The 17,200-nt window shown below is 36.2% G+C and overlaps 1 protein-coding gene across 1 annotated transcript; it reads left to right on the plus strand.

Annotated features, from left to right (window-relative positions):
* Window positions 1-1,249: 1,249 nt before the first annotated feature.
* Window positions 1,250-2,863, plus strand: LOC147493412 (zinc finger BED domain-containing protein RICESLEEPER 2-like). Its single transcript, XM_086567853.1, has 3 exons — window positions 1,250-1,897; window positions 1,997-2,084; window positions 2,166-2,863. Exons 1-3 carry the CDS (start codon window positions 1,250-1,252, stop codon window positions 2,861-2,863), a joined length of 1,434 nt encoding a protein of 477 aa, XP_086423979.1.
* Window positions 2,864-17,200: the final 14,337 nt, after the last annotated feature.

Raw genomic sequence — 17,200 nt, forward strand, 5'->3', positions numbered from 1 at the left:
CCTAGTGTTCATGGCATTTCTACCAAGTACTAACTAGCATATGAAGTAAGCCCACCCATTCTCATGGCGAAACACGACCTTCTAGAGTGGAATAGATTCTACAACGATTCTATACTAAACAACTAAGTTTTCATCAAGGCTTCATCAACCCCTCTAATGGAGGTTTTAGCCTTGAGTCATCAAAACATCATTTCCCATATTATTATATCTAAACATAATATCAAGATTCGAAATTTACTTAATCTAAACTAAACAATGATTAAATTCTAACTAACAACTAAGAAATGGTAACCAACAATAATTAAAACTAGATCTATAAATTGAAATACCACAATTCGAAATTGCTAAAATAACTATTTTTATTTATCTAATCAATCAAGAATAATGATTCAAAGACTTAATCTAAAACAAGAATTGAAAATGGAACTAAAATTTAATTTAATTAATGAAAACAGATCTAGATTTATCTATATTATTTTAGGTCTAACTAGCTACCATTAACAAAGAGCTAAGCTTTGGTTTTTATATGTTCCGATCCAAAAATCGTGCATGGGCTTGGAGTCATGTTTTGGGCCAGAGGATCAGGCCCAAAACTCAATTCTTTCAGTCCAAAAAGGCCTCTTCAGCTGCAGTTGGCTTCAGCAGACTTTTTGTCCACTTCTACTCCTCTGATTGGGTCACGGCTTGGTCCATTGGAAAGCTCTTTCCGAGCCGGTCGTTTTGACATAAGGTAGGCCCAATTCCAAGGTCTGAGTCCAAAGATATGGTCTTCGGAAGTTTCTTTGTCTTTGTGCCTTGTTTTACTTTGCGTGGACTTTGACTTTTCATCTTTTGACCAGGCTTTACAAAGGCTTTGTCTTCTTGAATCTTGGCCTTTAATCACCGAACTCCTTAGTAACCAACCATTGCTCCTTTATCTCATCAAAGTGGCACATTCCTGCACATAATTGACTTTGAAGCCTGAAATACATAAAAACACGTAATCAGTATTAACTCTTACTTATTACTCACATAATTGATCTAAAAGTATGACTGCTAAGGGGTTAAAACTACAGTTTTGGGCTCTTATCATCTGTCATTATAAAAAATTGGAAATTTAATCAAGAAAGAAGTCGATTAGACTTGGCTCGTGCAATTCTGAAACATGAACCCATTTAACATGGTTGAGCATAAGTTTTTTAGGATATTTCTGAAAAACTTGCAACCTTTGTTTTATGTCATCTCGCGAAACACAATAAAAAATGATATAATGGAAATTTTTAGGATTGAAAAAGAGAAGCTTTATCGTCAGTTTGATAGTCTCACTTCTCGAATTAGTCTTACCACAGATATGTGGACGAGTGGGCAAAATGATGGGTATCTATGTTTGACAGCGCATTATGTTGATGCTGAGTGGAATTTGCAAAAGAAAATTATTAATTTTGTAATGGTAGGTGATTCTCCGAATGCTGAAACACTTTATAGGGTTGTTCTAAGGTGTTTATTAGATTGGAATATTGACAAGAAGATTTCTACTATAATAGACAATTGTTCTACCAATGACTCTATGATCTCTAAGCTTAAGGTTTCGATTGGTCAAGATGAAAACCTTCTTTTGAATGGGGATGTTTTTCATATCCGTTGTTGTGCACATATTCTGAACTTAATTGTGCAAGATGGATTGAGTGTGATCAAGCATGACTTAGTGAAAATAAGAGAAAGTGTAAAGTATATCCGAGCTTCACCTATGAGAAAGCAAAGATGGGAGGCAACAATTGGTCAATTAAAACTACAAGGGAACAAGGGTGTTAGCTATGATGTTCCGACAAGGTGGAACTCAACTTACCTTATGCTCGAATCTGCACTTGAATACAAGGATGCATTTTCTCGTTTGGAGCAAGCCGATAAAGATTATAAGGTGATAAACCTTCTTCCAAGATTAATAAGTAATCTGCATTTTAAATTACTTATTTTTATGTAAATAACTAATTGAGCCTTTAATTTATATACCTTGTAGGCAGCACCATCAAAAGAAGATTGGGTGATGGCAAAAGTTATTTGTGATATTTTAAAGAACTTCTATGATGCTTCAAAGTTATTTTCAGGTACAAAATTTTTAGTATGTTTAGCTTTTGTTAATTAGAAACATGGAGTAACTAACACTCATGTCTATTATGTATCTAAAGGCACTCAATATCCGACTGTAAATCAGTATTTTCCTGAGGTAGCTGATATCCATTTAAAGATGATTGAGTGGTCTGAAAGTGACAATTCAATTGTAAGCACCATGGCTGAAAAGATGAAGACAAAGTTTGATAAGTACTGGTCTGTTTGCAATCTGGTTTTGGCTATTGCAGTTGTTTTAGATCCTCGTTTTAAGTTGAAGATAGTCAAGTACTACATCAATTTGATCTATGATATTGATTCTTACACTCATTTTATGAGGATTCGAGACGGACTTTCTGATATTTACTCTTATTATAAGAGAACTTTTCCATCTAGTTCTTCCTTGAATGTCAATGTTAGTACTAGTTCTGGCAGCTCATCATATGATATTAGAAGTACTAGTCAGGAGAAGCTCAAGGCCTTCGATAGTTGGTACAACAATGGGGTTTCTATTGGACAAAATATAAAATCAGATTTGGACTTGTACCTAGAAGAGCCAATCTTTCCAAGAGTGGAAAACTTTGACATTTTAGTTTGGTGGAAAGCGAATGCACCTAAGTATCCCACACTAGCAAAGATGGCTCGCGACATTTTGATGATTCCAGTTTCAATTGTGGCATCTGAATCAACTTTCAGCACAAGTGGCAGGGTGCTTGATCAATATCGAAGTTCTATGCTTCCTGAAACTGTGGAGGCTTTGATTTGTGGACAAGATTGAGTGGAAATTTGAAGAAATGGGTAATATATTGTTATCTAAAATGCTTATTTTTTTTTTATATTACCGTAGATGTTACTGATTCATCCTTATTCTTATTATTTAGATGTTGGCACTTGTTCTTCTAGTGGCGGAATCACCAATGAAGTATGAAACCAATCCAAATGCTCCTATTTCATCTAATCAGGTGAGAGTATTAGAAGTTATATGACACTTTACTTTGATTGTATTCCTTTTTGGGGAATATTCAAAGTAGTGATTCATTTAAAATTTTGCAGGTTTAACTCAAAGATGTTGGAGTATGCTGGATGTAGTTTTTGAAGGTTATTGTTGTTGTTGCACTGTTTGGAAGTTTTTGGTTATTGTTGTTGCACTGTAGGAAGTTTTTTGTTTGTTGTTTTGCTTGTTTTTTTTTTCCTGTCTTTCTTCAAGTTCGAAAGCTAAGTGATGGAATGGTATTTTGTGGACCAAGGATTCATGTTCAGAAGTGTTTAGAATCCACTTGATATTTTGTTGTTTTTTGTAGGGAGGACCTACCCCAGTTGTTAGGTCCAGATATTTTCTTATTGAATGTATGCAATTTTCGTTTAGCCTGTTTCCATTTTTCTTGTGCAAAATGAATGAATGAATATCAATTTTCACTCCTCAACATTTCCCGCCCAATTATAGTTGTGTTTTTATGGATCTTCATGAAATGAATCAAGTGAGGGTTTTCGGGCTGGTCGGATTCTGGCCGGACTTGCACACTAGCCAATCGGGCTGGGCCGGTTCTAGACTGCCAAAAAATATTCTCTAGTCGGGCCGGGCCTGAACACATACATTTAACAAACGGGCCGGACCTAGACTTATGTAGGTCCGGCTCGAATCTGGCCCATTGACAGCCCTAATGGCTTGCCGTAGCAATGACCATAAGACAGTTGTTTTTTTTTGTTAAGGAATACATTTTCTGTCGGTTTGGCATTCCTAAAGCCATCATTAGTGATGGTAGAACACTTTTTTGCAACAGGGTTGTTGCGTATCTAGTAAAAAAGTATGGAGTTACACAGAAGGTAGGAACTCCTTATCATCCACAAACTAGCGGACAAATAGAAGTTTCTAATAGGGAAATCAAATTTTTTTTAGAAACAATTGTAAATCCTGATAGGAAAGATTGGTCTAAGTATCTAACTGATGCCTTATGGGCGTATAGGACTGCTTTCAAAACTCCTATAGGTATGTCTCCCTTTAGACTTGTATTTGGGAAACCTTGTCATTTGCATGTTGAATTGGAGCATCGTGCTATGTGGGCTATAAAAAGCTTTAACTTCAATTTTGATGAGGCGGGTGTCAAGTGCAAGTTGCAATTGAATGAGCTTGAAGAAATCCGTGGCGATTCTTATGATCTCGCGAAGGATTATAAAGCTAACATGAAACGTGTTCATGATAAGCAAATCTTGCGCAAAGAGTTTGTGGTAGCTCAAAAGGTCTTGTTTTACAACTCCCATCTACATATTTTTCTAGGGAAATTAAAAACCCGTTTGTCCAGTCCTTTTCTGATTACTGAAGTCACCCCTTACGGGGCAATCACCTTGGTAAATCCCAAGGACAACAATACCTTTCAAGTAAATGGCCAACGATTAAAACATTTTCATGGGTTAATGTCCCCTAATGTGGAAGAAGTCTTTTTACAGGACCCTATCTATGAGGACTGACCTTTGTTGCTTGGTGTACTTCCTTTCACTTCCATATATTGGTTAGTGCACCATTCAGGTAACCGGGCCGTCCCTATGAAGTGTGTGGCTGTAAGTACCGGATCCTAAGACCACTTTTAACATAATTCACGTTTTCCACTCTTGCATGTTTTCTCTGTTTTTGAGTCATGTTCCTCTATGGTGTGAATTATGTCTTTATTGCTTTTCGTTTTTCTTATATTAAATCTTATTCATAAAAAATAAAAAATATCAAAACCATAAAAATAGTAATCTAGAAAGTCTCGGGAATATGACTTTAAAAGACCCACGTTTAAAACAAATTTTCTAAACTCTGTTCTATCAAATTTGTTTAGGGGTGGGGTGTTAGTCTTTTCGTCCTTGATTGTTCAACTTTCCTTTTTTTGTTATGTATATCGTTTAATCGTATTTTGATTTGGGTTGACATTATCTATAATTTTAGATTTCATTTGTTCGCATAACTTATGTCATTCACACACTTTGAGGCGTTTTCCATAATTTTATATGTCACCCACAGTTAGAATAGAGTGTTTTATGGATCATTAGATTGGAAATTCTCTCTTGATTGTTTCCATATCTCATTCGCAAAAATTGAATCGGTAATAAATCGGCAATTTTAGTTTGAAGTTTGCGCGCATAAAATCGAAAATGTCAAAAATCGAATTGGACTTGGGCCCAAAGACCGCATGCACGTGCGTCTCCTCCCTCAAACCAAAAACAGATCGTGAGTTCATCTTCTCAATTCCACCATTAGCAGCCACAAAACCCTAACCAAAATAAAAACAAAAAAAAAAGAAAAACCTAAATACCACCACGCCAAAAGTTTTAACCCACTCCAAATCGCGAGTACTTCTCAACACCATTATCCAACACCAACTTACCAACTGAAAATACAAAAAAATTACCAAAATAATAAATTTTCACAACCACCACCACCACCACTCTAAGTTTGTGAGTGAATCCCATTCAAACTCGTTCCCTACATTGTCTTCATCCCACAAATTGTTTCAAAACTTCAATGGCTCAAAGACGAATTTTTTTGCCAAAACAAGCGTTTACTGCCGACCGCTTTGCGCCATTTTTTAGTGACGAGATGATTAGGAGGGATTGGAATAGGTTGTGGTATTCGACAGATGATTTCTACCACTCCAATTTGGTCGAACAATTCTATAAGAAGAGGGAGTTGGAGGGTCAGAAATTTTTTGTGAAGGTGGTTGGGACGAGGAGAGAAGTTTCTAGGGAGTTGTTGGTTGATATTTTAGGCATTACGCCTGAACGCCATCTCGAAGCCACCTTGTAGGAATCCCAGTACGCTGGAGTTTTTGCATTGATGAAAGACACTGTCATGGAGGGATGGTACAATCCGAATTCTCATTGTGTCCGACAGTCATCTCTACGAACCAACCAGCTGGATGTAGCTCAGTGGATTGGTAAGAACGTCATCGGAAAAGAGAAAGTCAGCAACATCGGTCTGACCTGTCTGCACGTTCTCTGGGTATTACAGGAGAAGAGGTATAAATTCTGCATCCTCGAGTTTATTTTAAATATGATTAGAGGAGTTGGAAAGAGTATTGCGCCCTTCCCGGTATTGATCACTAAGATCATAATGCCTTTTAGAGCTGTTACAAAATCTGATCGTATTATGTTAAAATTGCATTCAAATGCAATTATTTATACAGAGTGTATCCAAAAGACTTGGAAGTTGCTGGAGGATAGGGTGGTTGATTCGGATGATGAGATGGAGGATATGACATGTTTGGATGAAAATGCCTTGGAGAGTTGTACTTCTGATTTAGAATGCATGCCAATGCTGCATAGTGGCTTGCGTTGCGTTTATGGTATTTGTGAAGATTTACAGACTAGGCAGATTATAATTCGATATAAAATGAAGAACCTTCAGACGAGCTATGAACTGCTCAACGATGGTGGGAAGGTTCTCCAGTATAACTTGGAGACTCTCGTCCAGCGCCAGGGTGTGCATTCGGTGGAAATGAAGGCAGAGATGGAAACACAGCGCCGATTCCGAGTAGAGATTCTAGATCGCATGCCACCTATGGGGGGTTCTTCCTCAGGGGAGTCTGTGAGGCATGAGCGTCGTTGCCGAAGGACGGATGGCTCGGGCCCATCTTCATCTCAGGGGCCATCTTCATTTCGTGGCTAGTTGTTTAGAAAAATTTGTTGTTTTGTTGTTATTTTTTTTAATTAGTTTGGATGTTAAGTTGTTGAATTCAATAGTTTAATTTGAATTTGGTAGTTAATTGTTATTTGAATTTCGATTTGAATTTAATTTGGTTCTTTTCAACGCATGTGATGATTTTTGCGTTAATCCCACCTTCCCAAATTGTTTGGGGGTGGTATTATTTCTTTTAGCATTGTTTTTTTTTTATGAGCCACCATTTTAGAAGTAATATTTCGATGATTGTTGGGAAGGTTATCGTTATTGGTGTGGCTATGATTAGATATTGTGGTATGATAAAATTTCAATGAGTTAGGAATTGAAGTTGCTATTCTAAATTCAATCTAAAAAATATTAGGCTTGTTTTGGAATAAGGAATATCGGTTGTTTCCGTTTTAGGTTTTGGAAATATTTTGTTTCCGGCAATTGCCTTCAAGTTTTGTGGCAACTTGTCGATTCGTTTTAGAAACTAAAACCCTATATATACTTCCTTCATTCTACACTCAAAACTCACACATCTCACTTTCATCTCTCACCTTAAACCTCTAATTTTTCCTCTTGTTTTTCACTGCACCCTGTTCTTCATACATGGAGCGCGCCCTACGCCCTAGCAAGACCAATTTTGAGCGTGCCTAGCGCTAAAAACACTATAACTCGACTTCCATCTGAGCACAACCCGCGCCCTACCAAGGCTATTTCGAAGCGCACCTTGTGCCTTGACCTTCGTAGCCCCGTAAATTTTTTATTTTTTGTGAGTTGTTCCAGGGTTGTTTGCAGCTCTTCTAGAGAGTAGTTATTGTGATGACATCTCCTACAGTCATACCTGAGTAGTCTTTCGAAGACTTATTGGGAAGCGACACCTATGGTGCTTGGTTCCGCGAGGTGATCATACACGTAGGCTGGGAACCGCTAATGGTAAGACCTGATGAACTTTATTCTCCTACACTTATATCTTATTTTTATGATAATTGTAAGTTCTTTGATAGACCGGACAAGTGTTCTCCATCACCATTGAGGATGAACCAATGGAAATTACCAGGTTCTTGCTAGCCTTTGTTCTTGGACTTGCTATGCCCGATAAAATACAAGACTCACAGGCCTATTTGGTCGATAATATGTACCTTTATAACTATGAGGATTTGCATGAGCATTACGGGGCCGGAATCTTTAGGATAGAGGACCAAGGGGAATATAACGTCGCCCTTGGTAGCTTGTCCATGAACGTGGGCACTGTTATGTTTTGGATCATGCTAAACATTAGAGGGGAATGGCGTTATTCTTCTGTGAATGACGAAACTTGTGATATTTTCCTTGCTTTAGCTGGGGGACGTATACTTTATGACATTCCCCAGACCCTAATGTCTAGTTTAGCACGAGCCCATAGCATGAGGCATAAGTATCTTCTTATGCCTGTTTTAGTTTGCCGCACCATGCGCGGTTGTTTACCTGAATTCTGTACCCGCTTCATGGATTGGGTTGGGATCGACATTGTGAGACCCACCAATTGTATTATTCGATCGTTTCGTGTAATGACTTGGCAAGGGTGGAGGATACAACCTCATCAGGTTGCACCTTACACCCCATCCGACCAAGTGGCGCTTGACAGGTTAACTATAGTAGATGATAAATGGCATGAAGCCTGACAAATTATAATGGCATGGCAAGATGCGAAGGAACCTCACTTCTTTATAGAAGAGGAGGATGTTGACGTTTAAAACGCTGGAGATAAGGTAAGTTTTTATTTCAGTTAGTGTCTGCTTATGTCCCAAACAATTTACTTCTTGTAACCCCATAACAGGTGGAACTCATATAGAGTTGCGTCTATTTTTATTTTTCTATATTAGTATGTTTCAACTTTGTTTTGCAGATGTTCCATATTTCACGCGTTTCCATGGTATTTTTTTACCCTTTTTATTTCAATACTTTGAGGACAAAGCATGCTTCTTGTTTGGGGGTGGCATAGAAACACGCGTAATTTAAAGAATCTATTAGGATATAGATATGTATAATATGCACTTGTTTTCTAGTAAAAAAAAAATAAAAATTTCAAAAATACAAAAATATAAATAAAAAGTTTATGCTATACACTTAGGAATATTGGTATTGTTTCTTTCTTTATGCTCTTAATAATCTAGAAGTTTCACATTAGCTTTTGCATTAGAATAGTTTTTAGAAACTTAAGTTAATATGTAGGTAATAATCTTTACATCTTTCTATAAATATATCGCATGAGTATCTTTGATTGTTTGACATTAATTTCTGAAATCTAGGCTAGAGTACTTATTCTACAAATCCTGTGAGAATATAGCCTAAAGCCTTATATGAGTATTTGAGAAATGACACAAAGGAGAAGTAAAATCCGGATAGAGAAATTACACGTCCACTTGCTTGATCACTATACCATATCCTAAGCGAGAATTTAGGCCCTCTTTGGATCGATATAGCCAAAAATTCAAACCTATGAATTAATTTCCACTAGTCGCCCCTTTGAACCTTTCTTTAGCCTTTCATAAACCGCAAATCCTTTACCCTTTTACATAACAAAACAAAATAAAAAATCAACCTACCCATTTTAGAACGAGTCTGAGAATAGAGATGAAGAATAGAAAAGGGAAAGACCTTTGAAATCAAGAATTTGTTAGTCGCTTCAAATAAGAAAAGAAAGTTTCCATCCAAATAAAAAAAAATAATAATAAGATCGAACTCTAAAAACATAATCAAAGGAGTCAAAAGCCAAAGAAAAAGAAAAAATTGGCTAAGGATGGAAGCAAAGTGTAGAAGCAAAAGCAAAAGAACAAGGTTTTCTCTAGTTACAGAATATGAAGATTCTATTATCTCAGACTGGTTCTTTTTGAATATCCATTTCCTTCATTCTTAAACCATCATCTAATCAACGCAGCACCTAATAAAGACCTCTGGCTCAATTAGGAATAGGTTAGTGTGATAGTAATTGGCAGATGTATTTGATCGACTTCGGCTTCCTTGTGTGTCATTGAGATTGTAAGGTAAAGTGTGCCCACTGCACACTGGAGTAGCGAAACTTGAGCAGAAAAATCAGAGTGTTTTTGTCTTGACATTTATGTGAGGACCTACTTAAAGATGTTATTCTAAAGTTTCAGAAATGAACCTGTTAGTGCATTTCATAGTATTACTCATTGTATATATGTTTATTCGTAGGTGATTGATTATTATGCATATATTAGCTTAGGTTTCGACTTGATTATTCTGTATTCATTGCTAGTGAGATGTATAGATAATTGAGATAGTAAATAAGGAAACCATAGTTTTATTTCTTAGTCGTTGTAGTATAGATGAAGTTTGTGAGTACCTTCACTAGAAAACCCTCACGAGGCTATAACTCGTCTACTAAGGAATTCCTAGTGGTTTAAGGTATTGTTGCATATGGTCAATGCAATCGCACTCGGCGAAACGAGATTAGTTAGAACTCCATTTTTGGTAACTTATTCTAATTTCTCATATTTGCTTGAGGACAAACAAAATGTTGTTAGGGGGTGGTTTGATAAGAGCCTAAAACTGTAGTTTTAACCCCTTAACAATATTATTTTTAGACCAATTATGTGATTAAAAAGCAAGAGTTAGTACTGTTATCGTGTTCTTATGTATTTTAGGCATTGGAGTCGAATATATGCAGAAATTCGCCGTTTTTGCCAGATAATTGAGCAAGGGTTGGTTGTTAAGAAGTTTTATGATTAAAGGCTAAGATCCAAGGAGAAAAATCCCATTTAAAGCTCAGTCAAAGCTAAAAAGTCAAAATCAACGAGGGCAGATATAGCGCACAAAAGTCAGCAGAACTTCTAGAAGTCGTATCGTTGGACTCAAACCTTAGAATTGGGCCTACCTTATTTCAAAACAACCGGATTGGAACAAGCTTTCTAATGGTCCAAGCCTTGACCCAATTAGAGAAGCAGAAGTGGACGAAAGGGCTATTGAAGTCAAATCTAGCTGAAAACCCTCTGGGACCTGAAGAAATTGGGTTTTGGGCTCGATTTTTCGGCCCAAAACATGGCTCCTCAGCCCATGCACGAAAAAGTGGATCTTGTCTCCTCTATTTGAAGACACAAGACTTAGCTCTTAAGCATTGAGTTTTTTTTTACTTCGCCATTATCAAATAACTTAGTTTAGATCTAGTTTTTTCGATTCCAATAGATTAGTTAGAACAAAGAATGAATATTACTTAGAATCATATTTAGTTTTATAATAAATTATTAGTTTTTCATTTCAAGTTAGTTTATTGATTCAATTCTTATTTAGTTTTAGTTGTCTTAAATTCATAATTAGTTGCCTTCATTGATAATTAGTTAACCATCATCTTAGTTCTAAATTTGTTTTAAATCTTGTTTTAATTCATTTGGAATCATCATTATTATTGTTCAATTAGATTTATAAGTTGAATAATTTATTCAATAATGGGTTGTTCTATGTGTTCTTGTGTTAAAAATGATAGTGTAATGATTCAAGGCTAAAACCTCAATCAGAGGGGTTTGAAGAAGCCTTGATGAAAACTTGATTATTGTTAGTGTAGAATAGTTCGTAATATTCTATTCCATTCTAGAAAGTAATTAATTCACCATGAGAATGGGTTTGATTGATTCACATGCTAGTTGTTAGTTGGTAGAGAATACCATGAACAATTAGGGATTAGAAACACCCAATTGTTATGCGGAAGCATTGCAATTCGGATTACGACAATTCTTCGTTAGTAAATTAAGTCGAGTTAAGGTGGAATCAAATTCCCCTAATTCTTTATCTATATTCAAACCTTAGTATTTTAATTGCCATCTTATTATTTAGAACATTTCGATTACGTTATTTCCCATCGTTGTTAGCATAATTATATAATCCGTACTCTCATTGACTTTGATAGAACTGATAATCTTAGTTAACGTAAATTCTAAAGAACTAGGAGTGGAATGAACTTTCTTTTCCAACTATATTGCAATAGCATCGAGAGTAGAAAACTTTGATAACATAAGCGTGAATTTAGTTTTAGTTTTACTTTCGTTTGAGTTTCGTTGCTTATGTGTAGGTAAAACTATCGTTTTACACTTTGTAGTATAGTGGTGAGTATTCCCGCCTGTCACGCGGGTGACCCGGGTTCGATCCCCGGCAGCGGTGCCATTTGATAAAATGTAAAACGATAGTTTTACCTACGCATAAGCAACGAAACTCAAACGCAAGTAAAACTAAAACTAAATTCACGCTTATGTTATCAAAGTTTTCTACTCGATGCTATTGCAATATAGTTGAAATAGAAAGTTCGTTCCAGTCCTAATTCTTTAGAATTCACGTTAACTAAGAGTATCAGTTATATCAAAGTCAATGAGAGTACGGATTATATAATTATGCTAACAACGATGGGAAATAACCTAATCGAAATGTTCTAAATAATAAGATGGCAATTAAAATACTAAGGTTTGAATCTAGATAAAGAGTTAGGGGAATTTGATTCCAGCTTAACTCGACTTAATTTATTAATGAAGAACTGTCGTAATCCGAATTGCAATGATTCCGCATAACAATTGGGTGTTTCTAATCCCTAATTGTTCATGGTAATCTCTACCAACTAACAACTAGCATGTGAAGCAATCAAACTCATTCTCATGGTGAATTAATTACTTTCTAGAATGGAATAGAATATTATGAACTATCCTACGCTAACAACAATCAAGTTTTCATCAAGGCTTATTCAAACCCCTCTAATGGAGGTTTTAACACTATCATTTCTAACACAAGAACACATAGAACAACCTATTATTGAATAAATAATTCAACTTATTAATCTAATTGAACAATAATAATGATAATTCCAAATGAATTAAAACAAGATTTAAAACTAATTTAGAACTAAGATGATGGTTAACTAATTATCAATGAAGACAACTAATTATGAATTTAAGACAACTAAAACTAAATAAGAATTGAATCAATAAACTAACTTGAAATTAAAAACTAAGAATTTATTATAAAACTAAATATGATTCTAAATAATATTTATTCTTTGTTCTAACTAATCTATTGGAATAGAAAAAACTAGATCTAAACTAAGTTATTTGATAATGGCTAAGCAAAAAAAACTCGATGCTTAAGAGCTAAGTCTTGTGTCTTCAAATGGAGGAGACAAGATCCACTTTTTCGTGCGTGAGCTGAGGAGCCATGTTTTGGGCCGAAAAATCGAGCCTAAAACCCAATTTCTTCAGTCCCTAGAGGGGTTTTCAGCTGGATTTGACTTCAACAACCTTTCTATTCACTTATGCTCCTCTGATTGGGTCAAGGCTTGGACCATTAGAAATCTCGTTCCGAGCCGTTCGTTTTGACATAAGGTAGGCCCAATTCCAAGGTCTAAGTCCAAAGATACGACTTTCGGAAGTTTTGTTGACTTTTATACGCTATTTCTGCCTGCGTTGATTTTGACTTTTTAGCTTTCACCGGGCTTTAAATGGGCTTTTTCTACTTGGATCTTGGCCTTTAATCATAGAACTTCTTAACAACCAACCCTTGCTCCATTATCTCACAAAAAGGGAGCATTTCTGCACATATTTGACTCCAATGCCTGAAATATATAAGAACACGATAACAAAACTAACTCTTAAATCACATAATTAGTCTAAAAATAATATTGTTAAGGGGTTAAAACTACAGTTTTGGGCTCTTATCATGTAGCACTGGGGGTTCCAAGCCATAGATCCCCTAGTGGAGGTCAAGGACGTTACCATAGGTTCTATCTATGCCCACTGCGTCTAGAAGTTATGACTTCCACCTGAAGCCAGAGCCGCTGAGCAAGCACGCCCGACTGAGAAGGTGGATTACTTTGCTGAGGATGCTATTTGACAGTTCACTCAGCCCATGGTATGGACGGAATTAACTTCCTCCATGGAGGCCAGAGGATTTTGCACTCATATCTCCACCAGCTCAGGGAAACTCAGGGTAACATTATAGCGAAACAACTGACTATCAGAGCGGAACAACATACCACCCTCAGAGAGGAGCAGTAGTCCTTCCAGAAGGAGCAACGCCATTTTTAGCACAGTGTCACTAGAACACTGCAAAGCATTAGAGACGCGCTCCCGCGTAGTGATAGACATGCTAGGTCTCGACATCAGCAAGGAGAAGGATCTTCTACACGTCGAGACAAGTCACGGACAGATTCTGACTAGGATTCCTAGTGTCCATATAGTTGGACCTATTTATTTTTTCTGTTTCTTTTTCACATGTATGACGTAGTATAAGTTTAATTTTATACTTAATATTATTTGCTTGTTTTCTTTTGTTTATGATTAGAAGGTAAAATAAATGCATCATGCCAAAATTTTCATGCATTTCATGTTTTCAAAAATACAAAAACCCAAAAAGATTTTATAGTAGAATAAATATCCCTAGTATAATAAACCATGTATTTCTCGCTTTATATGGAACAACCCACGCCCCAAACTTATTTGGGGGTGGCATATTTTCATCATGAAGAACAGAAGACAGGTGTATCGCCGTTTTTGCTCATATTTCTATGGTAATCTCTTTCCTTATCTATTCATACTTTGAGGACAAAGTATAGTTCTATTTGGAGGTGGTATAGTAACATTTTGCAAAAACTAGGCTGTTTCTATATAGTATATATAATAGTATATTTCTTCCTTTCTATTTTTTTTTTGAAAAAGACCAAAAATATTTTTCCGTATAGTATTAAAAAGTATTGTTTCCTTTTTCTGTATATGATGAATAAAAAGTTTAGAAGTCTCATTATAGCAATAGAGTAAGGACTTGTTCTTCATACTTAGACTAATATACGTACAATAGTTCCAACATCTTTTCATGAATAACATGCATCAGTATTTGTTTGTATATATAGCAGTGAGTTTCCGATGCCAATGTTAGAATAATTAAGTTCTATATCCTGTGAGAATTTAGCCAAAAGCTTCATCTGAATGATTATTGAGTGATGACACAAAGGATGTCCGGATAGAAAGACCACATGTCCACTTGCTTGATCACCACGCCATATCCTAAGAGAGAATTTAGGCCATTTTTAGATCGATATAGCCAAATAAATATTAAAAATTTAAAAGATAGTTTTCCTTTAGTTACCCCTCTTGAGCCTTCACCCTTTCTAAAAGGCTTTTTATTCTTCACCAAAAATTTCTAACCCGTAACAACACACAATAAAAAGTTTACCCCGCTGATAAGTTAAGAACTGGATGGATATCAGAAAAAGTGAAGAGAAGACCTTATATAAAAACATAACAGTTACTTGCTTCGAAAAGAAAGAGAAGAAAAGAAAAGAAAGACCCATCTAAAACCAAAACTCCAAAAAATCAAAGGAGTCAAAAAAATCGAATCTCCCAACAGTTCAAAAATCAAAAGGAGACGATATCAAAAGCAAAAAGAATAAAAAATAAAGTTAGAACTCCCAAAATTCAAAATCATATGGAGTCACAAAGCCAAAGGGCTAAAAGAATGTATCGCAATTCGGAAGCAAAATAACAAAACGAGGTTCTTCTCTGGTTACAAGTAACTTGAAGACCCAGTTTCTCGACTTATCAAATTTTGTTTTTTCCCTTCATTTTTCTTTCTAAACCATCACCCTAGCCCTGTAACTCCTAATAAAAGACCTCTAGCTCGATTAGGAATATGATGGTGTGATAGTAGGTGGCAAGCGTGATTAATCGACCCCGGTTTCTTTGGGCATCATTTGAGTATGCAAGGAATATAAGTACCCACTGCACTTGAGAGAACGAACCTTGAGTGGATCTATCAGACAGTTGTGATTGCAAAACACCCCTGTGAGAACCCACCTTAAGGAAGCTCTCCAAAGGCCTCAGAAACAACTCTGCTTTTGTATTTCATTGCTTATGTTTTGCGAATTTATCTTTAGATGCTTAAATTACTGTACATATGTTATTCTAAGTTCAAAGGAGCTTGTCCTTATTCACCGCTAATGAGATGTATGAACTTCTGAGAATAAATAAGGAAACAAGACCATTTGTACTAAATAGAAGAAGTTTGTGAGTACTTTCACTGGAAAACTCTCACAAGGCTTAAAGCTTGTCCACTTAGAAATTTCTAGTGGTTTAAGGCCTTGTTGCATATGGTCAATGCAATCGCACTCTGCGTAACGAGATTAATATAACGTATAATAAATCACTTATTTGTGATCTTAGTTTTTTCTTTCATCCTTGCTTGAAGGCAAGCAAGATGCTATTTGGGGGTGGTGATCAGTTCCCAAATGTGCATTTTATTACCCGTATATTGCTGCATTACAACCTTTCTCACGCTTAACGAAAATACAACTCATAGCTTTTACTGCCTTTTTCAGGTTAAGGAGTATTTCAGTCCGCTTATCATAAAAGCTGCGTCTTAGCACCAAAAGGAGCCTTAATCATGTTTATTATGAAGACCAGAAGTTGCTATAGAAAAGTGCTGAAAAAGTCAAAGTCAACAGTCAAAGTTTAACAATAACATGGTCATGGGGACCGGGTTAGGGGCGACTAGAAGAGACATAAATTAAGTTGCAGTTTGATCCTGTGTCCCTTTTTATTTCCTCTATTAGCAAAAAATAGTAGGTAAAGATAGCTTATCTTTTTTCTTTCCTATATTAGGTAAAATCCTCCATTGGAAAACAGTGGGAGTTCGATAAGGAAAGGAAGCCTCTCTGTACATTTGTTTGTTTGTTAAGCCTGCTTTCTTTTATGGCTTCTCCTCCGTTTTCTTCTACCATTAATGGCCCCTCGGTGCTGGGTGAACAGGGTTCCTGGCGGTCTTTGTTCTCAGGTGAATCTAGCTCAAGTAACACTTCATTGAGAAGATTTGAAACACATCAGGTGGATGGGATAGCGGAAATTCCAGTAAGCATTTTAGAGAAAGGAGTCTCTATGTGGAGTGATTATATGGTTGGTTTCTTTGTAGAGAAACGATTACCATTTCCACTGGTTAAAGCTGCGATGGCTCGTCTTTGGAAGATTAAAGGCAGTTACACTATATCCACTGATAGAGAGCTTTACTACTTCAAGTTTAACCTTGATGAAGATAGAAAACAAGTGTTGGATGCAGATCCAATTTTTATCGCAGGTAAACTCTTTGTGGTCCGTCAATGGACCCGAGAAGTCGAAGCTCAAAAGAACAAGATAACTAGTATCCCAATCTGGGTAAAACTTATGGATTTGGCAAAGGAACTGTGGACTGATGAAAGGTTGGGATATATTGCAAGTTTAATTGGCAATCCCTTGTGAATGGATGAGGCAACCATAGAAAGAACCAGGCTGACGTTTGCTAAGATCTGTGTAGTTGTACCAATAGACTACGACTACAAGAGTTCGATTCCAGTTAAAATGGGGGATGATATAATTGATATAACTCTTGAATATCCCTGGGTGCCTATGTCATACACTAGGTGTAAAATGTTTGGGCATAAGTTTTCAAGTTGCCCCTCTCGTCCAAAACAAG

The sequence above is a fragment of the Coptis chinensis genome, chromosome 6 (genome assembly GCF_015680905.1).
Source record: "Coptis chinensis isolate HL-2020 chromosome 6, ASM1568090v1, whole genome shotgun sequence".
Lineage (NCBI taxonomy): Eukaryota > Viridiplantae > Streptophyta > Magnoliopsida > Ranunculales > Ranunculaceae > Coptis > Coptis chinensis.